The 20,494-nt window shown below is 40.7% G+C and overlaps 1 protein-coding gene across 1 annotated transcript in view; it reads right to left on the bottom strand.

The window, feature by feature from the left end:
- Positions 1-20,494, bottom strand: part of LTK (leukocyte receptor tyrosine kinase) — a 303,135-nt gene that overhangs the window by 75,750 nt on the left and 206,891 nt on the right. The window contains exons 5-12 of the mRNA XM_089686923.1: positions 12,161-12,300; positions 9,994-10,131; positions 8,394-8,540; positions 6,516-6,616; positions 3,468-3,631; positions 2,304-2,398; positions 2,002-2,100; positions 120-297 (exon numbers count right to left, since the gene is read on the bottom strand). Coding sequence (XP_089543049.1) covers positions 120-297; positions 2,002-2,100; positions 2,304-2,398; positions 3,468-3,631; positions 6,516-6,616; positions 8,394-8,540; positions 9,994-10,131; positions 12,161-12,300 — 1,062 coding nt within the window. The remainder of the gene's footprint in view (positions 1-119; positions 298-2,001; positions 2,101-2,303; positions 2,399-3,467; positions 3,632-6,515; positions 6,617-8,393; positions 8,541-9,993; positions 10,132-12,160; positions 12,301-20,494) is intronic.

The raw sequence follows: 20,494 nt of genomic DNA, 5'->3' as shown, positions 1-20,494 counted from the left end.
TGAGGAATATATTTAAGCAAACTTTTTTGCCCAGAGTTTAGCTCTAAAGCATCTTTGTCAGTTTAATTCTCAGGATGAGTCTGTTTAATTTGCATTTCATTTTTGGTATCTTTACTCACGTGTATACTTTGGAAAATGGAACTCTCCACATTTGGACACCTTTCAGTAGGCCATCTTTCCCAACAGTCACAGAAATGTTGTTGATGCGGTATGCATTGTTACACTGGGCCTGAGTTGGGCCATGAGGTCCTCTGGCACCACAAGAAGAGAACCGCCAATACATGTCTTCTTCCTCTTCTACATGGAGATCAAAGACAAAATATATTATGGAGAACTGATTATACAAATACAGAAATATTTAGGCTTGTTTTAAACATTTGTCTTTCAGAATAATAAAAACCTGCTACCAAAATCCACTCATCCAAAAAGAACCAGGTACCTTTCTAAATGTACTTCCCAAACAGAGTTCATAGGGTTGTACATTTGTGTTGTGATATGTTCCTCTGTCCCCCTTTGCATTTCAATGCTAGTTGCTGCAGTCTCTAATTTTGTCATTTCCAACCCTGACGTGCTTCTATTTCAGCACAGCTCCAGCCAGCCTTTAGATTTAGAAGTGTCAGATACTAATGGACTTTTTTACCTTCAATACACTCATTAAAACATCCTCAGTATGACTAAAAGCTGTGTTAGACTAAATTGGATTGGATTTCCGTTGGCAGTCTACATAGGATATTGCTGGGACTGCACCTGCAGCATTTGACCCAATGTTGCATAGAACATGCAAGACAACAGTTGGACAGCCCTGCTCTACAATATTAGGCTGTATGTGTATTATAAACCAGTGATTCTGGATGTACAGATGGCCAGGAGGCATAAAGAAATGATATGCATGGCTCATCCATCTATCTTAAAGTGAAGAATAAATCCTTATTTATGGTATTTGTGATGGAATTATGTTGAAATCTTTAGTTCTAGGAGAGCCTTATTTTACTAGTTTAGCAGAGGACCTTTTGGCCCCCCTCATTATAACATGGGAGGTAATACCATTCAGGAAAAGAAAACCTTTGAACTAAGGCTGGCTATACATGAATTGTTTTTTTTTCAATCAACGGCAGGCTGATAAAAAAATGGATTCCCCCATCCACACAAATGAGGTATAAATACACTGGTCAACAATGCAGCTGATTGGCTGCAGGAACTGATTGAATGAAAGTTTTCCAATAGTCCTGTTTGAGATAAGTCAATCATTAGTTCTATGTTTCTTGAGTGGGAACGGCCATAGTTGGATTGAATTGTTTTTTTTTAATCAATGGCAGGCTGATAAAAAAAATGGATTCCCCCATCCACACAAATAAGGTATAAATACACTGGTCAACAATGCAGCTGATTGGCTGCAGGAACTGATTGAATGAAAGTTTTCCAATAGTCCTGTTTGAGATAAGTCAATCATTAGTTCTACGTTTCTTGAGTGGGAATGGCCATAGTTGGATTGAAATTCGGCAGGACAATTTCAATTCATCATGGCCAGCTTTAAACTGAAAATTCCGTTTGGCACAAGCCATACTGGACTTAATAAAGTAGTAAAAACAAAGTGATCACTCTCCACTATAGCAGCTGACACATCAAGGTAACCAAATGAAACCCCCAAAGAACAATGTATATCATAAAGTGCATAGTTTCATAATGGACTTAATGTTGATCTTCTGTTTTCTAAAAGACTGTGGTTTACTTTTATGATGACCTCTTTCACTGGGGATTCCCCACCCCCATTTCTGAGCCAACTTTTGTACTCTTCTTCTTCCTTAATTTTATTGACCTACTTTTTTGTACAATATTGCATTTTGCTAATTACTCTGCATATACTGTATCAGAATTGCTTTGATGCAGAAGGTGGGAGACCAGAAATACTTGAAATTGTATTTCCCTTTAAGTAGACACACTCAAATGTGTATTGAAATATTCAGTGTGAGAAAAGAACTGACTTGCAGCCTGAATACCAACCAGTGTAAATAGGCTCCGACAGGGGGTCGACAGTGTCATCTTCCCATGGGTCTCTCTGATCTGGTCTTTCCTGTTCTTCAGAGCTCAATTTTATTCTTTCTGGCACAACAGAAAACACATACAAACAAGCTAATACTTGTCTAAAGGTTACACTTTTACATGACAGTTCAGGGAAAGCAATATACCACAGCGGGCACGACCCTCTACAAGCAATCTTATACAACACATTCCAATCAAGGACTACAAGTTGTCCAGATGGTTATTGAGATCCAGCTGTGACATCTGAATGCCACAAGATTTACCTGAATTAAAGCAGTCTGCAGAAAATGTGATGTTATCAACAATGATGTGTGTGAGTGAATCTTTGCCCCATGTGGCCACCAACTGCATGCGGAATCTGCAGAGACATAGCAAAGAATGATTAATAACATCTGTACAGCTTGAGGGAAAATATCCAGCAAACCATGCAATGGGACACCTTAGAAGAAGTCAGCTTTGTGATCTTTACACCAATCTCACAGATGACCAACTAGTTCTCTTTTATGAGCTTAGACTGGAATGTAAGCAATGAACGATGTTGTATTCATTTGTTCCCACGTGTCTGGTACCACTGAGTTTGTGACATATATCGTGGACTGTTTTTGTGAATAAGGTTCCTCAGTATATGCTGGTCTATAAAGACCAAAGCCCACACTGGGAACATGGTGGGGGATTTCAACACAGTTTAGATTTTATTTTTGCCCCACAAATGATGTGCTGAAGAGGCCTTTACAAACCCGTGCCTGGAAATTGTTTATAGTTAGCTCTTAGGTAGTCTTTAGCAAACCTTTTGCCTTTTTTAACACCCAAATGTATTTATTATTACATAGGTTTTCCTAGCTAAATTATAACATCCTGGAAAAATACAATTATAAAGCTGCAAAGTTACCAAAGGGCCCTAAATGTTACATTTCTCTAGTTAAAGATTACGTTCACTAAAAAAATATTAAATGCACATCTTTTTTTTAGGTAAAAAAAAATGTGCATGCATTATTTTTTAAAGAATGAGCCTGCAAAGTATTGAATCCATGATCAGATTGCGGGTGCAGTGTCAGGCTCCTGCACACACTGCCTGCAGCTCCATTGCCCATACCTCTGTACGGAACATCATTTTCAGAGTTGTAGGCAGTGGGAATTAACTGTAAGCATGCTGATCGGTAGTTCATTCAAAGTCCATCTGCTGTGTTGGAGGGCAAAACGTGTAGTTTTTTTGCTCACAGATTCCTGTAAATGAATGACTTAGCTGTGTGGGTGGAGCCCCAAAAAGCCTGCAGTTTTCAAATACTGACAGCAGATGCAGGGAGAAGAATCCCTGCCCACTATCACACTGGGGGGGGGGGGGCAGTGAGGGGGAGAGGAGCGGAACAAGAACATGTTACATGTTTGACCCTAAAAGTTTAACTTATCCTTGATGTGTCTGTACAAACCTGTCAATGAACTGAGGAATCTTGAAAGTAGCTGAAGACCAAGAATCAGTATGACTTCCTTCCGTCTGCCATAACTTAGCTGTGCCCATCCCAACATTTTCTTCCTGGGAATACACTGCCAGCGTGCCACTGAAGGTGCCATATACAAGGAACTTCAAAGTAAACTAAAATATACAAAACAAATATGTTGTCACATATGTCTACAATATTGTTTTAAACCACATAGTCTGCACTAAATTCATAAAATGCACCATCACAATATTTAAACGCAGCATGCAGATTTATACATTAGCACCAGGAAACACCCAGCTGTCATTTCTCCATTGTAGGTTGGAAAAGAAAGAAGAGCACACTTCCTTCCTCCATTTATTACCTTAGTCATGTTATTAAAGTACTTTTTATGTGAACTCTAAATTAATGACTGTTTGCTAAATCACTGTGCATCAAAGAATTGCCACTTTAATAAAACACTTTTTTCTACCATTGTTGTGTTTTATATCAGTGCTGATGATCTCCTGCAGCCACTTTGAAGCCACTTTCTGTTTACATGTACCCTAACTGCAGGGCTTTTTCCAGGGTAAGTTTACTAATAGTAACAACTGTGGATCATAACTATGCAATGTATGTTGAAACTAGTAGGCTATTAGAAGCCTGTGTGACAGGGTAACAATGCAGAAGCACAATTCAGAGACAGGAACAGAGCATTGAGACCCTATAAAAGGAAATGCCTAAACAAGTACCTTCAGGACAGAATCAACAAGGATTACTTTTTAAAAAGTTGAAGATTTAGTTGGTTAACAGCGAGGTTTGAAAACTAGGGTTCATCTCAGGGAGACAGGGGAGTGGCAATGTCTGTGAGTTTTCACTTCTTTTACATAAGCCTGACAAAGGAGCTGCCCAACAATACTTTTCATTCTTGATATAAAAGCTTTCGATTTCCTGAGTAGGAATTATCTACATTTTGCCCAACAACAATAGTAATTTGGCCCTCACTTGCTATGCTATCTAACTCTCCTTTTGCAAACATCCGACATTCTGGATTTGTTTGAAACATTTTGCGGTTGCCAGGGGGTACAAGACAGGGATGCCCCCTCTTTCCTCTGGTGTTCATTCTTGCTACTGAACCCTTAGCTCAGCTGACTGAGGGCTGACGTCATGGGTCATCTTCACAGAATTGGTCTATTTGCTGATGACGCTTTGCTGATATTAACTAGTTAGTTAAGTTAATTAGTTAGTATTCCTTCCTAACCCTATGTCCCTTATGATTTGTTTTGATGGTCTGACAGATCAGATCTTTATAATAATGAACTTGAACTGAAACTAAACTGAAAACTGTTCACACAATGGATACAGTTCAATCCTCCTTTGTCTTCTCTTGGACCTCTTCTACTCTGCCCTATCTGGGAGATCACCTCACTTCAGCTTATGATACATTGTATCAAACCATCTATCTAAAACTGTTTATTAACTTAACCGTGCTTCTCGCAACTTGGGAAAAATTTAACATGTCTTGGCTTGGTAGAAACACTGTGGCGAAAATGACACGATTGCCTAAGTTTTTATACTATGCTCTTGATTTACCTGTTCCCATCCTGTCATACCAGCTTCCTGCCTTCCATTTGAAATCCTTTTAAACATATACAAGCTCAAAGCTAAAGTTCTTTTCCAGTACCTAGAAATCGAGCAGTTTCTGCAAACCTGAACTCAGGAAGTTACTGATCTCTCTTCTGTTACCCCCTTTGAGGGTGATTTCTTGAACAAGCCAGGTAGCCCTAGCCTCACTGGTATACTCTCTACTGTCTGCTTTGGCTGTGATTGCCCTACCCTCTTATACAGCCAAGTGGAATGCTGAGTTAGAAAGCCACAAGTTAGAGGAGGAATGGTCCCAAATGTGGACAAATGTGGCCAAGAGTTCACCCCTTGTGTTAGCTCTGGAGGTGAACTATAAAGTTCTTCTTAGATGGCACCTTGTACTCCGAGAATCTCCCTATCCAGTCTCCTCAGTGTTTTTGAGGATGTTATGGAGATGGCTCCATCGGACATATATGGTGGGATTACCCTAAAGTGTGCAGATTTTGGATTAGGGTCTACCAGTGCTTTATATGGGTACGAGTAAAACCTTTCACAAAGACCCTTACAAAGTCCTTCTGAGCCGGCAACCTGAGGAATGCTTTAATACCCAATTTAAGCTTGTTACACACAATCGTATGGCAGCAAAGAGGGAATTAGTGAGAGCTTGGATGACCCCAACCATTTCCTTCACTGAAGTGAAATACAGAGTCTCTCAAGTGATGGTCTTTGAAAAAAAATTACAGCTTGATAAAATGTTAAGATGACTACATTTCATAATACCAGGGAAATGTGGATAGAATCAAATATGCTGCTCTCTTTTGACCTAGAGCATTCTTCCTGTAGATGATGGAAGTGACATTCATGTGGTTATTGAGAAATATCTTAATATACCCCCAACCAAAATGTTTTCCTCTGTCTTTTTTTTTCCTTTCCCCTTCCTGGCCTCTCTGGGGGACGAGGGGGGCCTGATCTCGGTTACCGTTAATGTACCTTGAGGTTTGTTTTCTTTTCTTTTACTTTTCCTACTTTTGATTATATAGAGTATTACATTCCTCCTCTTCTTTCTTAGAACATGGGGCACATCTCCTACCCAAATATTATGTCTGTTGTGTTTTCTTGACAACTCTGGACCACTTGTGCTCTGACTGTGCAATGTTTTATTCTGTCCCATTTCCATGTAACAATTGTTAATGTGAGCATCTTTATCTCTTTTTACTTGTGCTGTTATGATTTTCAAACCTATTTTTCTTTTTAAAATTTGAAAATGCAATAAAAACTTATTGAATGAAAAGTGAGCTTTGAAATGACAATAACATGCCAACATTTACATGATTTTTAAAACTTGGGTTTACATATAATTTCATTTTTAAATAGTCATACGTTATGCTGTTTGAAAAGAGAGAGTTTTGCTTGCTATTGACTATAGTTGTCAATCTGTGAGGTGAGATAATAGTTCAGTGGTACATACAAACATACCTGACAGGTTTTGTTTGGCAGCACAGGGGGAAAAAAGTTGCTGTACACACTTGCAGTGCTACTATTATGTTCACTTTCGATTGACAGATGCAAGAAATACCCTTGGAGAAAATAAATGAACAGTATAATAAGTCAATAAACAATTTGTGGTATTGTCAAGACTTTATACATAAGAAATAACCAACATCTATATCTTTCAAGGAATGCCAGCCAGTACCGATTAAGTTTGGGGGACAGGAATTTAGAGGAAATTCTCCCAGACAACAATAAAAACTCTTGCCCTGAGATAGAAGTGTCATACTACAAGATAACATTTCTGATACGATTTTATTTCAATATGAGGTCAGACAGAAGATCTGTTGAAGAAGCCAAACTTGCCAAAGTAACTGCTAGTGATCCCAAAACTACACTGGTTAAATACCACTAACAGTGCACACATAATTAGGTCCATACACATGGTCTACAATTAAGTCCATACACATGGTCTCCTATCTTTATGCTCTGATGAAGGGGGGGGGGAGGGAATTCCTCATTTTATCTTCTATATGATCTCACTGTAGAATAAAATTGCATCTCGACTAACAGCAGAGATTGTTGATCCAAGGATTATCCAGTTGCCTCCATGAGAACAGAAAGGATTTTTTCCCCTACTGGAGCAAATTGGACCATGCTCCATATGTTTTTTTTCCCTTCATTTGGATCGACTATATGTATAGTGTTTTTTATATGGAGGTTTTCTGTTTAGTGTTTATTTTCTATGGATTACACTAGATAGACGTTTTCTTAGCCTGACCAATTATGCAACTACTAACTTGTGGTGCAGTGCTACTGTCACGGATTAATTGTTTTACCCTATAAACCAAGAAAATTGTGGAAAACCACTGGTGTGTGGAAGCTGCAAGCTGCTGCAAGCTTTAAGCCTGTTACCCAGCCAATTTGTACATACACCATGGAAATACGATTAACAATACCAAGAAGGGTCCCTAGGGTCCAGCACTATCTATCCACTTTCTCAAGTAACAATAAAAACTCTACAATGGTTATAACTCATTTCCATTGTACCAAAAATATTTTTCCATTGCTGTGCCCCTTTTTGTAGAGAGTTCCCCTCACTTCTTGTTTTGTGACATGAGGAAATGAGGACAAATCTTTCTTTTAGGGAAAAATGTGGAAATAACATCCTAATCCCACTAAGAAAAAAGTGCAAGCAAGGAAAATGAGCAATCAGTCATGTCTGTCAACATTTTAAACGCTAAAACTGACATGCAGGTAAAGCCCAACTACACTTCTACTTTAAATGAGCAAAATGCATTTCAGATGCATGAAACAAAAGCTGTATAAAGTCTTACAGTTTGAGTAGGAAAGCCTGTCCTCTGCCAGCATGCTACAGAGTGGGACCCTTCTCTCTATGGGAAAGCAGTGATCTCACTCCAGAGGTCCAAAAGAGCCACTGCTGAGTCAAGAGCCAGAGCTCTCCATTCAGTGAGGAACATGAGCTTTGCTGATTACAAAGTTAAAGGCCTGACTCAATAGGGGGTGTGTTGGAGCTCTGCAATAAAACCATTGCTTCCCCATAATCTGAGGTTGTTGTTGGCAGAGGTCAGGCTTTTCTGTACAGGCTGTGGATGCTTTAGAAAAACAAACAAACTGTAAGATCTGAACACCCTTTGCTTTGATGTACCTGGAATGCAGTTAGTTGACTTAAACTGAAGGCTCATTTGGGCTTTTAAGTCCAAGCCTAAGCACAATCCCAAAAACTGAAAATTGTGAGTAATAAAAATAGTTTTATTCAGTTATGGGGAACACTTGGATCTTTTGAAGAAAAAAACCCCACATTATCCGCATATATTGTGGATAATGTGAATTGTGTTAATTTACCTTCTGTAGAAAGTGAGTGGATGTTATCGCCACGATTCAGCTGCACTGAATTGGTATATGTCCATGAGCTACCAGTTGTGGTATTAGCAGTCCAGTGGCAATTGCCTTCTTCAAAAGTGCAATGGGCACCTGGAGGGAGGATATTTTCTGAAAAGACAACACATCTAATATCAATAGTCTACATCTGGTCATATGTGTTACAGTCTAATTGTACAATCTCCATATCATTTCATCTGGGTTGACTTAGTGGATCCAATGCCTTAAAGTGGTATTAAACCCAAAAACAAAAGTGCTTGCCAACCATTAGATGTGATCGCTGCATTCATTTTTTTTTTTTAGTCTTTTCCCCCTCTGTGATCTGGTGAGTAACACACCTCCTGTATTAGAGAACCTACACTCTGGATGAAGGAGTACAGGGGGTACAGCATAGTCGGTCTGGATGGGGGGGGTAGTGTTTGATGGACTAGTAGATTTATACACACTAGACAAATTAAAGCCAAACTCCAGCTCACACTTTAAAATTGTTGCATCAAACAGTTTTTTTTTCCTTTTGGGATAAAGGTTTTACATAACTAAATAAAACTGATCATAGCAAGCACCCCTGTCAGTGATAAATGGTTTGTCTCATCCCTGTAACTGATACATCTGGAGGAGAGCTTGTTCTTTTGAAGAAATAGAAGAAAAAAGCCTAAAAAAAGAAAACTTATGCAGCAATCATATCTAAGAATTGGTGAGCTGTAATATAATAAATGTTCGTTTTTGGGTTTAATAGTGCATTCTCTGCATTAAGGTACAACAACCTTCTGCGTCCATGATCCCCTCAAGTCCCGCCTTATACTTACCTGAGCCTGATCTTGATATAGCCCTGAGAGAAAAAAAACACAGCTAGGAATGAATTAAGTCATACAGTAAAAACCTGTATCTATCCACATGCAGACGTAGGCTGTAGTCAGGGGTGCTATCTTGTTGCTGCCAACAACTCACCACTGCCAAGACCACTAAGACACAACTTACCTTTTCCTATTGAACATTTCCCTCGCTGGCCAGACCAGTGACAAATCACTACTCCTTCACTAGTCAATGAGATTCACACATTGGTATAAGAGGCTGCTTCACTTTAATAATTCTGCTATTTACCCATAGAAGTCTCCCTTGTGTAGACATCCAAAAGCCCTGAGACTGCTACTGTGTGCCACCATCTTAGATATTATGTCAGCTGTCCCTGCAGACTTAGAGCTGTTACTCAGTTGACACTCTTTAATATTCCTTTGCTTCTCCCCCAGAAATTACATAATTGATTAGGTAGGGAGGTGGGAGTTGTGGAGTAGCTGGGCCAAAACGGAGAATAACTAGACACTTTCAGAAAAGGAGAGAGCGACAACTTGCAAGAGTATTGACTTTTCCTGGAATAGTCAAATTTTCTAGCAAGTTCAAAAACACATTGCAAGTGAGCCTTTTTCTGTGCTTTTACCTGCAATTTTTTTAAATTGGTGATAGGGTCTCCTTATGGGGTAATGGGCCCAATAATAAGGGATATCCTTATAGGTATAAGAAAAATTATGGCAACACTTAATAACTGAAAAGGGAATGTGGCACTTACCACATATTTCACCTTCATCATCTCCTCCTGGGCAGTCGATCTGAAAGTCACACACTTTTGTGCGGCCAATACATTCCCCATTTTTACAAAGGAAAGATGACTCCCATGGACAAGGGAAAAAATCTTCTTCATTATTAACTACAGAAATAAGACACAATAATGTACAGAAATTATTATTTAGACCTTCTGGACACGAAAGATTATATACTGTACCATAAACTCTTTAATGGCCTATCTGAAATTATTCCTAACATAATACCAACATAGCCAACAGACAATGGGCCATGTATAAAACTAGAGGAAGTTGTGTTTATATATATATATATATATATATATATCTATATCTATATGTATATATATATATATATATATATATATATATATATATAGATATATATATACATGTATATATATATGTATAATCATCAATTAAAGTATATTTGAAGCCAAAATTGTTTTGTTCTAATTGTTAATGGGACTGAGAGTAATGAAAAATCACCAGACTTGGAATGAAGGGGCAAAAATCTTCCAATGGGGACACCTGTTTCTGTGTCAGATGTCTAACAGGGGATTTCCCCCTACTATGAAGAGATTTCCTCTCACTTCCTCTTGTGCCTCTGTGATAGGAGGTAAAGGGAGATTTCCCCAGTGGGGCACAGAAAAAAACACATATAAGTGACAGGGGATTTAACTATTCCTTACTTAATAAAAAACTGACAAAAATGTTCAGTATTTAAAGTGGTTCTAAAGCCTAAACAGTTGTTACCTTAATGTCTTCCTTGCATTAAGGTAAAAAATGTTTAGGCTTCCATTTTGGCCCCTCAACCCAGCTTTTACTTACCTGAGCCTTCATGTGATCTAGTGCTGTGCATATCTGCAGCTCTTCTCTCCCCTCACTTCCAGGTCTCATTGGCTTTGCTGGAGCACTGGGAGCCATTGGCTTCCATTGCTGTCAATCAATGGAAGGGCTCGAGAGCAAGTAACACAAGTGCTTCCCATGGGGACACTGGATGAAGAGAAGGAGCCAGGAGCGCCAGCGGTGGACTCAAGAAGAGGAGGCAATTCCACTGCACAGGGCAAGTAAGTAGAGATGTTGTTTTTTTTTTCCTTTACAATCACTTTAATGGAGAATTCTACTTTTCACAAACAAAAATAATAACTGCACCTATTTTTCAAAAATGTACATTTATTATTATTTTGCAATGGAGTCTGCAAAGCATTGCACCTGTGATCAGTGCATCATGAGTGCAATGCTCTGGCTCCTGAAAACACTTTCTTCAGTCCCTGACCTGTACCGAGGTATGTGTGGGTTAGGTGCAGCATGATGCAGCAGCAGTAATGACACTGAGGTCCAAGATGCAGAAACTGTTATACTGTAAAACCTGCAGCACGAACACAACAACCACAGAGAATGACCGGCCGGGAACTGACGGTCAATGCAGCGGAGAGTCAGCGGTAGTAGGCCGAAGCTGAAGACAGCGCCTAGCCAAGGAGGTGGAGTGTGGCCTCTCTGACCTAAGAGGCAGCTTGCAGAAGTGTTGACGTAGGCCTTACGCTTTCCCTACTCCTTTGGAACCTCTCCCTACCGCTAGTACTCTCCCTGACAGACAGGGTAACTCTCCCTGCACTAGCCACTTCGCAACTGCATGCCAAAACCTCATGGCAGGTACCTAAAAAGGGTCTGCTTGACAAAACATGGTCGCCAGGGTCACCTGGATGCAGCGTAGCCAACTGGAATGCTGCTTCAGGGGGCCAAGGAAACCACAGAGAAACCAAGTTTCTCTTGACTTCCTCTCCAGCTGCAGTAGCACTCTGGTTACATATCACCTACAGTGGAGAAAGCGGACTGCACCTCCCTACATGTGGACCTTCAGTTAAAGAGTTGGAGGAACTAATAATGGACTGAACTTGTACATCATTGAGAACTACAAGTCTCTCTGCTATGTAGGCTGATGAGACTTGTATTTTCATTCACAACTTCTTGTGAATGAATGACGCAGCTATACGGGCTTAGGATAGAAGAGCCCCTTAATCTTGTAAATGGATTTGGGTTTGGGGGGCTGTGCTTACATGTTACCCCCTAAATATGACTGTAACATGGTCAGGAACCCAATCTTTTAAACATAATGAAGGGTCCAAGAAAAAAAAAAACCTGCGATCATCTTACCACCAAAGCAGTTCCTAAGATGGAGAGAATCCAGGACTAGGAAGGTCTCTGTTTTTGGGAAACACAGTTCGTGATCCAGAGAGATTTGAAAGGGAGAATCCATTCCACCGATTTCAGTGCTCAGAAGCCTCCAGTGAGACCTATTGTGCAGAGCAGAATACAAAATCACATATTGTTAACAGGCTCACGGTTGCATGTCTTATCTGTCTGACACCAAAGCAGCATGATATGACAAGCAGAACAAGAGATGGATTTCCCTGACTATGTATGGCTTGTAATAGTTCTGGACAGCAAAGTGCCTGGAGGCAGTCCTCAACATGCTGCAGAATATGTAAGGAAATGGATTTCCATGCAGTTCCTTTTCATTACACTTTAACTGGTGTGATCACATGATGATTGTCAAAGGACGTATTGAGCTGTTCGCTAGACAAGCAGCAAACCTCCTAATTTGGATGTCATTAACAAAAATCCCTTCTGAGATAAATACCATTTTGTTACTGGGGCAATTTAAAAGCCTACAGTCCCAAATTCTTTGTATCATCAGCCTGGGCACCTTTTGTTAAGAAATTGGGACTTTGACCTATTAATATTAGTTCATAATCTGTTATTTAATCATAACATAATTTATTGTATGAGTGATAACAGAAGAAGTAGATTTTAAATATTATCTTAATTGTAAAAATAGCATTTAAAAAAATAATCACAATTCTGCACCCCCTTACAAAAAAAAATATTTTATGTATAGCCAGCCTCTAGTCTCATAAGCATTTTCCATATTTCTAAGCTTGAAATTTTCACTTATGAGGTCATTGCCCTGCATTCTGTCCTAGTGTTACATAAAACCCATTCAACTTTCATCAGTGCCTAAAATAAGAGACTATCAGAGCTTTGAAGCCCACTTGAATTTTCATTTAAATGTAATACATTTCATGTACAGCAAAGCATTGAGTAATTACAGCAGCCTTTCCCAACCAGGGTTCCATGGAAGCCTAGAGTTCCTGCAGAGGTTGCTAGTGTACCTTGAGCAAAAAGCAATTTTTGCCTCTCAGATAAGTAACCACTGACAATAATTACCTTTTAGCTATCTGTAAGTAGGGGATTCTTCCAACTGACCAGAAATTTAAGGAGCACGCTAACCACTATCCATCACACCAATGTAAATATCAGCAAGGATTCTCTGAGACAGGAAAGATATTTCAAGTGTTCCTCTGTGTTAAAGCAATTGTAAATATATTTTTTTTAAAAATAACAAACATCTCATACTTACCTGCTTTGTGCAATGCTGTTGCATGGAGCAGCACCGATCCTCCTCTTCTTGGGTCCCCTTCTGGCGCTCCTGGTCCTGCCCTCCTGCCAAGTGCCCCCATAGCAAGCAGCTTGCTATGGGTATACCTGAGCATGCTCACTCCCGAGCCTCTGCTCTGTGTGTCCATTCACACACAGCCGTGGCTCAGACCCGCCCGCCCCGCTCTCTCCTCATTGGCTCAGTGGCTGTGATTGACATTGGCTCCTGCTACTGTCTCAGCTAATGAGGAGAGAGAGACCCGGGAGACCCGAGGCTCACATGCAACATAGCTGGATTGAGAGGGGGCTCAGGTAAGTATTGGGGGGCAAGGGGATCTGCTGCACACAGAAGGTGTTTTGACTTCATGCATAGAATGCATGAACGTAAAAGTCCTTGAGCCTTTACAGACACTTTAAACAATTTGAAAAAGGCTGGTTTACAGTCTTGCCATCTGTTTAGTTCATAAAGAAACCACAGCCATGGGATAAAAACCTGTTGCCTGCCAGCATGGTGCATAGAAGAATTGCTGTGCTCTGTGTGAGAGCAGTGGTCTCTCTGCAGCAGTCCAACATGCCCCCTGAGATAATGCTCCTGAGTCAACAGGATCAGCTTCACAAACTGGAGAGTGATAGCTCTGGATCAGGAGGCTGGACTGCTGCAGAGACTGCTCCTTCCATACAAAGCAGAACAGTCCTTCTGTGCAGCATGCTGGTTGTGGTGCAGGCTTTTCTGCTCCGACTGTGTTTGTTTTACTAACTAAATTAAGGATAAGACTGTGAGCTCTTACCATTTTTTTACACATGAAATGTATTAATAACTTTTAAAATGAAAGTTTAATTGCACTTTAGGATAAACAGAGATTAAGGTGGATACTCACACAGGGTCCCTGTCAATCCATACATTGTTACTGTCAGCAAATAATGTTGAGAATTTATAAAAAATGACAAGACTTCCAATTCAAGCCACCACAATGCAAGAGGATGTTGCATGAGCTTCTCAATGCGGAGACTACATCAAACCAAAAATTGTTGCACTGTCCACTTAAAAAAATGTGAAAATAAAGTGAATCAGGCACCAGTGTACACTCTATGCTATAAATGCAGCTTGAAATATCTGTGAAGACTTATTAACTCCACCATCAAACATAACATAGCTGCTTACTAAAGGACAAGACACCACGCTCAATGTATTTCAGAGAACTTCCAAATGATCCACATAAAGCGACCAGCCTCTTGAGAATGTCTCCTACAACAAAATACGTCAGAGCAGAGCCTGTGCTGACGTCATCATGTCCACTGGACATAGCAGCATGTAAGTTTCCCTGATGTGCCTTACATGTTTTGATACAATATGAGTTCCTTTCTGTTACATAATAACTAAATATAGCAGTTTTACAGTATAAAGTGTTGGGTTTGTTCTACATTGTGAAATTGGCTGAGCGAGACTGAAGGTTATATCTGGACCCTGCTGTAGATTCAAGAGATTCTTGGTCGCTTTATGTGAATCATTTGAAATTTCTCTGAAATACATTGAGTGTGCCAGACTTCTTATCATGTGGGTTCTTGTCCTCTGGTAATCAGCTTGTAGGCAAGTGCAGTCTGCTTTCTTCACTGTAGGTGGCACTTGACTGGAGTGGTACTGCAACGGGAGAGGAAGTCAGGCGAAACCTGGTTTCTCTATGGTTTCCTGGTTCCTTGAGGCAGCGTTCCGGTTGGTTATGCTGCATTCAGGTGACCCCTGGCAGCCATCTTGGGTCAGCAGAGTTCCTTTAATTCCCTGCACCCAGGTTTTGGCACATAGTTTGCAAAATGGATAGAAGAGTGAGAGAGCACCATCTGTCAGGGAAAGTGATAGCATCAGGGAGAGGTTCCTGATGAGGAGGGACAGTCTATAGACAAGTCATCCTACTTCTAAAGCATCCCCATTGGGACTAGACCAACCAGGCCACATTCTGCCCTCTGAGACAGATGCTGTCGGTGCACCTGCACCTGCTGTGTTCTCAAGTCAGTTGGAACTGTGTTTCCTAACGTAGTGCTCTCCTGCTGGGATGTCTGTTGAGTTGAGCCTTTCCTTTTAATATACTGTAAGTTCTTGCTTCTGCAACCGGACTCTGTGTAGTTACTCCTCTCCATGCTGCACCCACCCACAAGCTGATGTTATTTTTGGTGGTGGAATTCACAAGTTGTCCCAGAAAAGTTCACTTATAGCATGGAGTGGACTTTGCTAATTACACTGTTTGGTGTCTGATCCACTTTAGTTTCACATTTATTTACAGGGACAGCACAGCAATTTTTGGTTTATAATTTATGGGACATCTTTATCTTCATGTTTTTGTGTGCTGCTGTACACACTATTTGGTAAACAATTTTATTTTTCACTAAGCACATTTTTTAACAGCTAAAATTTGTTTACATTACTACTGGCTTAATGAGCTTCCCATCCTGCTTGCCCCTATTGAAGAACAGTCCATATTTGGGGCTTGCTCACACTTGTGGTTGGATGGGGGCTCTAAAAAAATGGCGGTTGAGCTATGATTTTATTGCCCCTCTACTGCCCTTCCCAGCTCTTAGTCTGCAAAGGTGAATAAATGCCAAAGCCAAAATGGCTTTGAGACTGTAGCAAAAAGTATTCCCACTGTTGCATTTGACAGGCAGTGCACACGGTGAACATGACTTGACCCTGCATTTACAGTGTTTAAACAGGCATGGGGAGGTGATATGTCATCTTTTAAATAAAGAGATCCTCCAGGGTGTGGTAGCAACAGTCTCATGTGTATACTTAGCCTTAAAGGTAGGAAGGAGGAAAAGAAAAGGAAGTATCTGCTGCTGGGGAGGGAGAATTAAACTAAATATGTTGTTTGCCCTGCATGGCCAAAGCACAGATTTACTTTAATAAGTACTTCACCTATAATGACAGGTGATTGAACTAGATCTTGGCACTATCAAATATCTCCTTACAGTTTAATATATAGAACCTAGAGCACCCTGGGACCAGAATATATTTCATAACTACCTGGGGTTTAGTAAAGTAGAAAAGCAAGTTATCTTCAATATTTGATTATCTGAAGTTTGGCCTTTTTGGCACATATATAGATTTTAGCTCAGGGAAATATGCCAAGAAAGGAGCCTGAGTTAGACAAAGTTTTCTATGAATATTAATCCTTTCAAGGAAAGTTGATCATTAAGTAAGTTGCAGAAATGCAGATAAGAAATGCATTTTTAGCAACTTCACCAGTTTCTCGATTAAGTGAATAGCAAGATGCTAACAAACATTGTTATTTGGGATGGGTCTCCATACAATTAATTTTAATGGGCATGGGATAGAAACTTTTTAAGTTTTGCCATAACTATCCCTAAAGTGTTATTCTGAATTTTCACCAATGGTGGATGTATCGCTTTGAAATTTATAACCTAATTAGTCCAACAAAGGAGCCATAGGACCTTTGCTTCACCGAGAGCAAAATGTATATAATAAATAGATATATCAGAAAAATGAATCCTGGGAGCTAACCATCCCTGGTTTATGTCACTGCTGATATGGTTCTGGTAAATTGGCAACGTTTTCCTTTAACTTTAAGGGGTCTACTAAAAAAAATTCCCTGTACGAATGCCACAAGGATTGCCCATCCTTTAAGAATTCTCCCCATATCTTGCGTAAGGCCTTATGCACAGTGGGCATGATACATTAAACTCTGGTGCTTAGACCTGCTTCCAACAGCCTTTAAAACTCTATGAGAAATTGAAAGCTGCTGGGGATGGATAGTACACCATGCTCAGAACACAGACTTGAACGGTGTGCCTATGCCTTTCAGCCGCAACTAAACTCCCAGTGTGTATGAGGCCTAATACGTTGATTTCCTGTGCTTGTCAGCTCCATCTAGGAACCATAATGTGGTATTTTCCTGAAGTACCCCAATCACGAAAATACTACACTATGGCCACTTGATGGAACTAACAATCATAGAAATTAAATGTATTAGGCAAAATTAATTGAGAATTTGTGATGGTTGGGCGACTGTTTATGACATTGATCTAGCAAATCTTTTTAGAAATCTAATCCATGTCAAAAGTCTTAAATAAAATACCAGAACAAAATAGATTTGAACTCTTCTGAGGAGGTTCAAAGTGCTATGATGATGAGTTCTTCCTAGGCTGCACTACCATAGAGAAGGCAAGACTAAAATTCTTAATAAGAACATTATGATCTTGCGCTTAACCAGGACCAATCGTAATGCAAAAAATATATAAGGGAGTCCTTATAAGTACTAATTACTCCTACAAAGTCCTTATAAGTCCTAGAGTTCCACAAGATATAAATAATCCAAAGAGGCACAGGTGGCAGCTGTCCGTAGAGTGTGACCAGCTCTGTAGGGAAGACAGTATGGGAAGAACAGGAGGCACCAGCTAGAGAGGCCTCTAGAAGGAGCAAGCAGCTCCGAGCGTGTAGCCTGATAGCCTGATAGCCTGACACTGTCCCAATTCTCTCCTCCTTCCGGTGACCTAATTTCGCCTGTGCATTCTATGCTAGTTCCGGTGCACTTCCTGATGTATAGAGGGCTTCCCGGCTCTATTCTTCCATCTTCCAGCCTAGATGACAGTGGTGGACCCTGCTAAAGGAGCAAGCTAAGGACCTACTATCTGACAAGTCTGAAGTTTTTAGCCATCGTGTTTTTAACTGCTGTTAATAAACCATCCTTATACACATACTGCACTTAGCTGGCGCCTCCTGTTCTTTCCTTTAAGGCTAAAATTCTTGACTACAATAGAGATGCTACATTCACACCATCTAGTGTCTGCAACTGTGTGGGTACAATACAGCATCTTTAGCTCAGGAAGTCACCACCACTGTAAAGTTTTCACCTGTTAACTTGGTACATGTCTCATTCCTTTCCATCACCAGCTTCTAGGAGAAGTACAGGTGACACATTGTATATATATTAGGACAGGGCTTGAAAAAGCTGCTCGCCAAATGCGAGGAGAAATTCTTTGTGGCGAGCGGCGAGCACAGATGACTGAGCAGCTGCACCTGTGCTCCAAGCCTCATTATGAAGCCGAGTTCCGGTTTCCAACTTCCAATTTCCGGCTTCTTCGGCACCGCCATTACACTGGCAGCGCTGCTGAGGGGACAGGTGCAGGACAGGTCCGCTCTCTTCCGCTGAGAGGAGACACCCTCTCCACCACCACGGGGGGACTCGAGGAGAGGTCTGCTCTCCCCCGCCACGGGGGACACGAGGAGAGGCCTGCTCTCCACCGCCTTGGGGGACACAAGGCCCACTTTCCACCGCCTTAGGGGACATGAAGCCCGCTCTCCACCGCCTTGGGGGACACGAGACCTGCTCTACACCGCCTTGGTGGACACGAGGCCTGCTCTACACCTCCTTGGGGGACACAAGGCCCGCTCTACATCGCCTTGGGGTACACGAGGAGAGGCCTGATCTACACCGCCTTGGGGGACATGATGAGAGGCCCGCTCTACACCGGTTTGGGGGACATGTGAAGGAGAGACCTGCCAACGGTGCACATCACTACACCCGCCAGTTTAAGGTAAATGACATTTTTTGTAAAGCTATGTTATAATTGCAGTTTTTTATATTTTGGATTTTTTATTCTAAAGAAAAAATGTAATTTCATAAGCTTTAAGGGAGCGTGGTTGGGGGCAGGGCGAGGGGGGGGGCGGGGGACAGGCTGGGGGTGGGGTTAGAGGCGGACCTGGGCAAGGTTGGGTGGGGCAACTGGTGGAGAGTAAGGTTTGTGCCTGGCTAGTAGGTCTAGACTCGAAATTTGAATCCCTGTATTAAGAGATTAATTCAAATTCAAGTTCGGGAGGTGAACTGAGGGTGACATGGCATAAATCTTTTCCTTGCCCCAGTTCTGCAGATTTGTTTTCATAAAGTCCATGGATACACATTTGCACTTTGAAATCTATCGTCTATGGTTCTGGAACTACATAAAACACACAAACAACCCAAAAGCCACGAACTGCATGATATAGAATTTGCATATTTGGAAAACATGAACATAGGTGATATTACCACATAGCACAAATCTTCATTGAGAGGCTCACATTTCAGGCAACTGCCCTTGACTACCACAATTTTACAACTGAGACAAATGTGACAAATGTGTAGTGATGAGTGCTGCCCATAGCCATTTGATATAATAGTGAATAGTCACTGTTAGTCCCTGTGTACACAATTGTTACGAAAGGAAATAGTTACATTCCTGTAAAGCCAATATAGCAATTTCATTTGATTGGCTTCCAAAATCTCTGTGTTCTCCGAAGAAACCAATAGACCAATATCTTCTGTTTTTGATGTTTACCAAGACTACCAGTTTGCCATGCCAAGATAAATATTCCATTCAATGAACTGCTAAAGGAGTCCTTTGAACCACCAACCAGTTTACTTCTTCGCAGTGTGCTCAGGAGATTCCTTTCATGAGTAGACCAGTATTGGTTATAAGGAACACCATGTAATACGACTTCTATATGTGCTTGCATACTCATCCATTCAGTGTCAGCAAGGACAGTTTAGAGGTCTGTACTTGTCTTGGACCTGAACTCTGATATAGGAGTGGACTGTTAGGACATCTAAAGGATTCTTTTACTCGTTCAGCTTACTTCCTAACAAATGTTAAAGAGAATGTGTAGTTTTGGATGGACTGGCCATACTTTTATTGGTTAGGATTTTGAAAAGTGTGATCAGCCTACAGCCCCCTCGAAGGACATTACCCTGCGCTACGACCAGTGCACCCCTTTCATATACCCAGTTTAACATACCTGTAAAGTATGTGTATTAATATGCTTTCACATCATTTTAGTCTGTATCTCAATAAAGAAACCCCAAAGGAAAAAAAAAAAGTTAAAAAGAAGTGAAGAATGCTGCTGATGAGCATTCCCATCACAATAAATTACTTTAAAAGCAATTTGTGATACAGCTGAAAGTGATAAAGCAGCCACAGATTTGGATCGCCACTGGAGGCCTGCTAAGTGCTGTATTGTGCTCATTCTGACCTATGTCTAGAAGGTGAAAAATGAATATCAAGTGCTAA

This window comes from Staurois parvus, unplaced genomic scaffold, assembly GCF_062004578.1.
Source record: "Staurois parvus isolate SC_StPar_1 unplaced genomic scaffold, SC_StPar_1.0 ptg000414l, whole genome shotgun sequence".
NCBI lineage: Eukaryota > Metazoa > Chordata > Amphibia > Anura > Ranidae > Staurois > Staurois parvus.
This window is presented reverse-complemented; position numbering and strand designations above follow the sequence as displayed.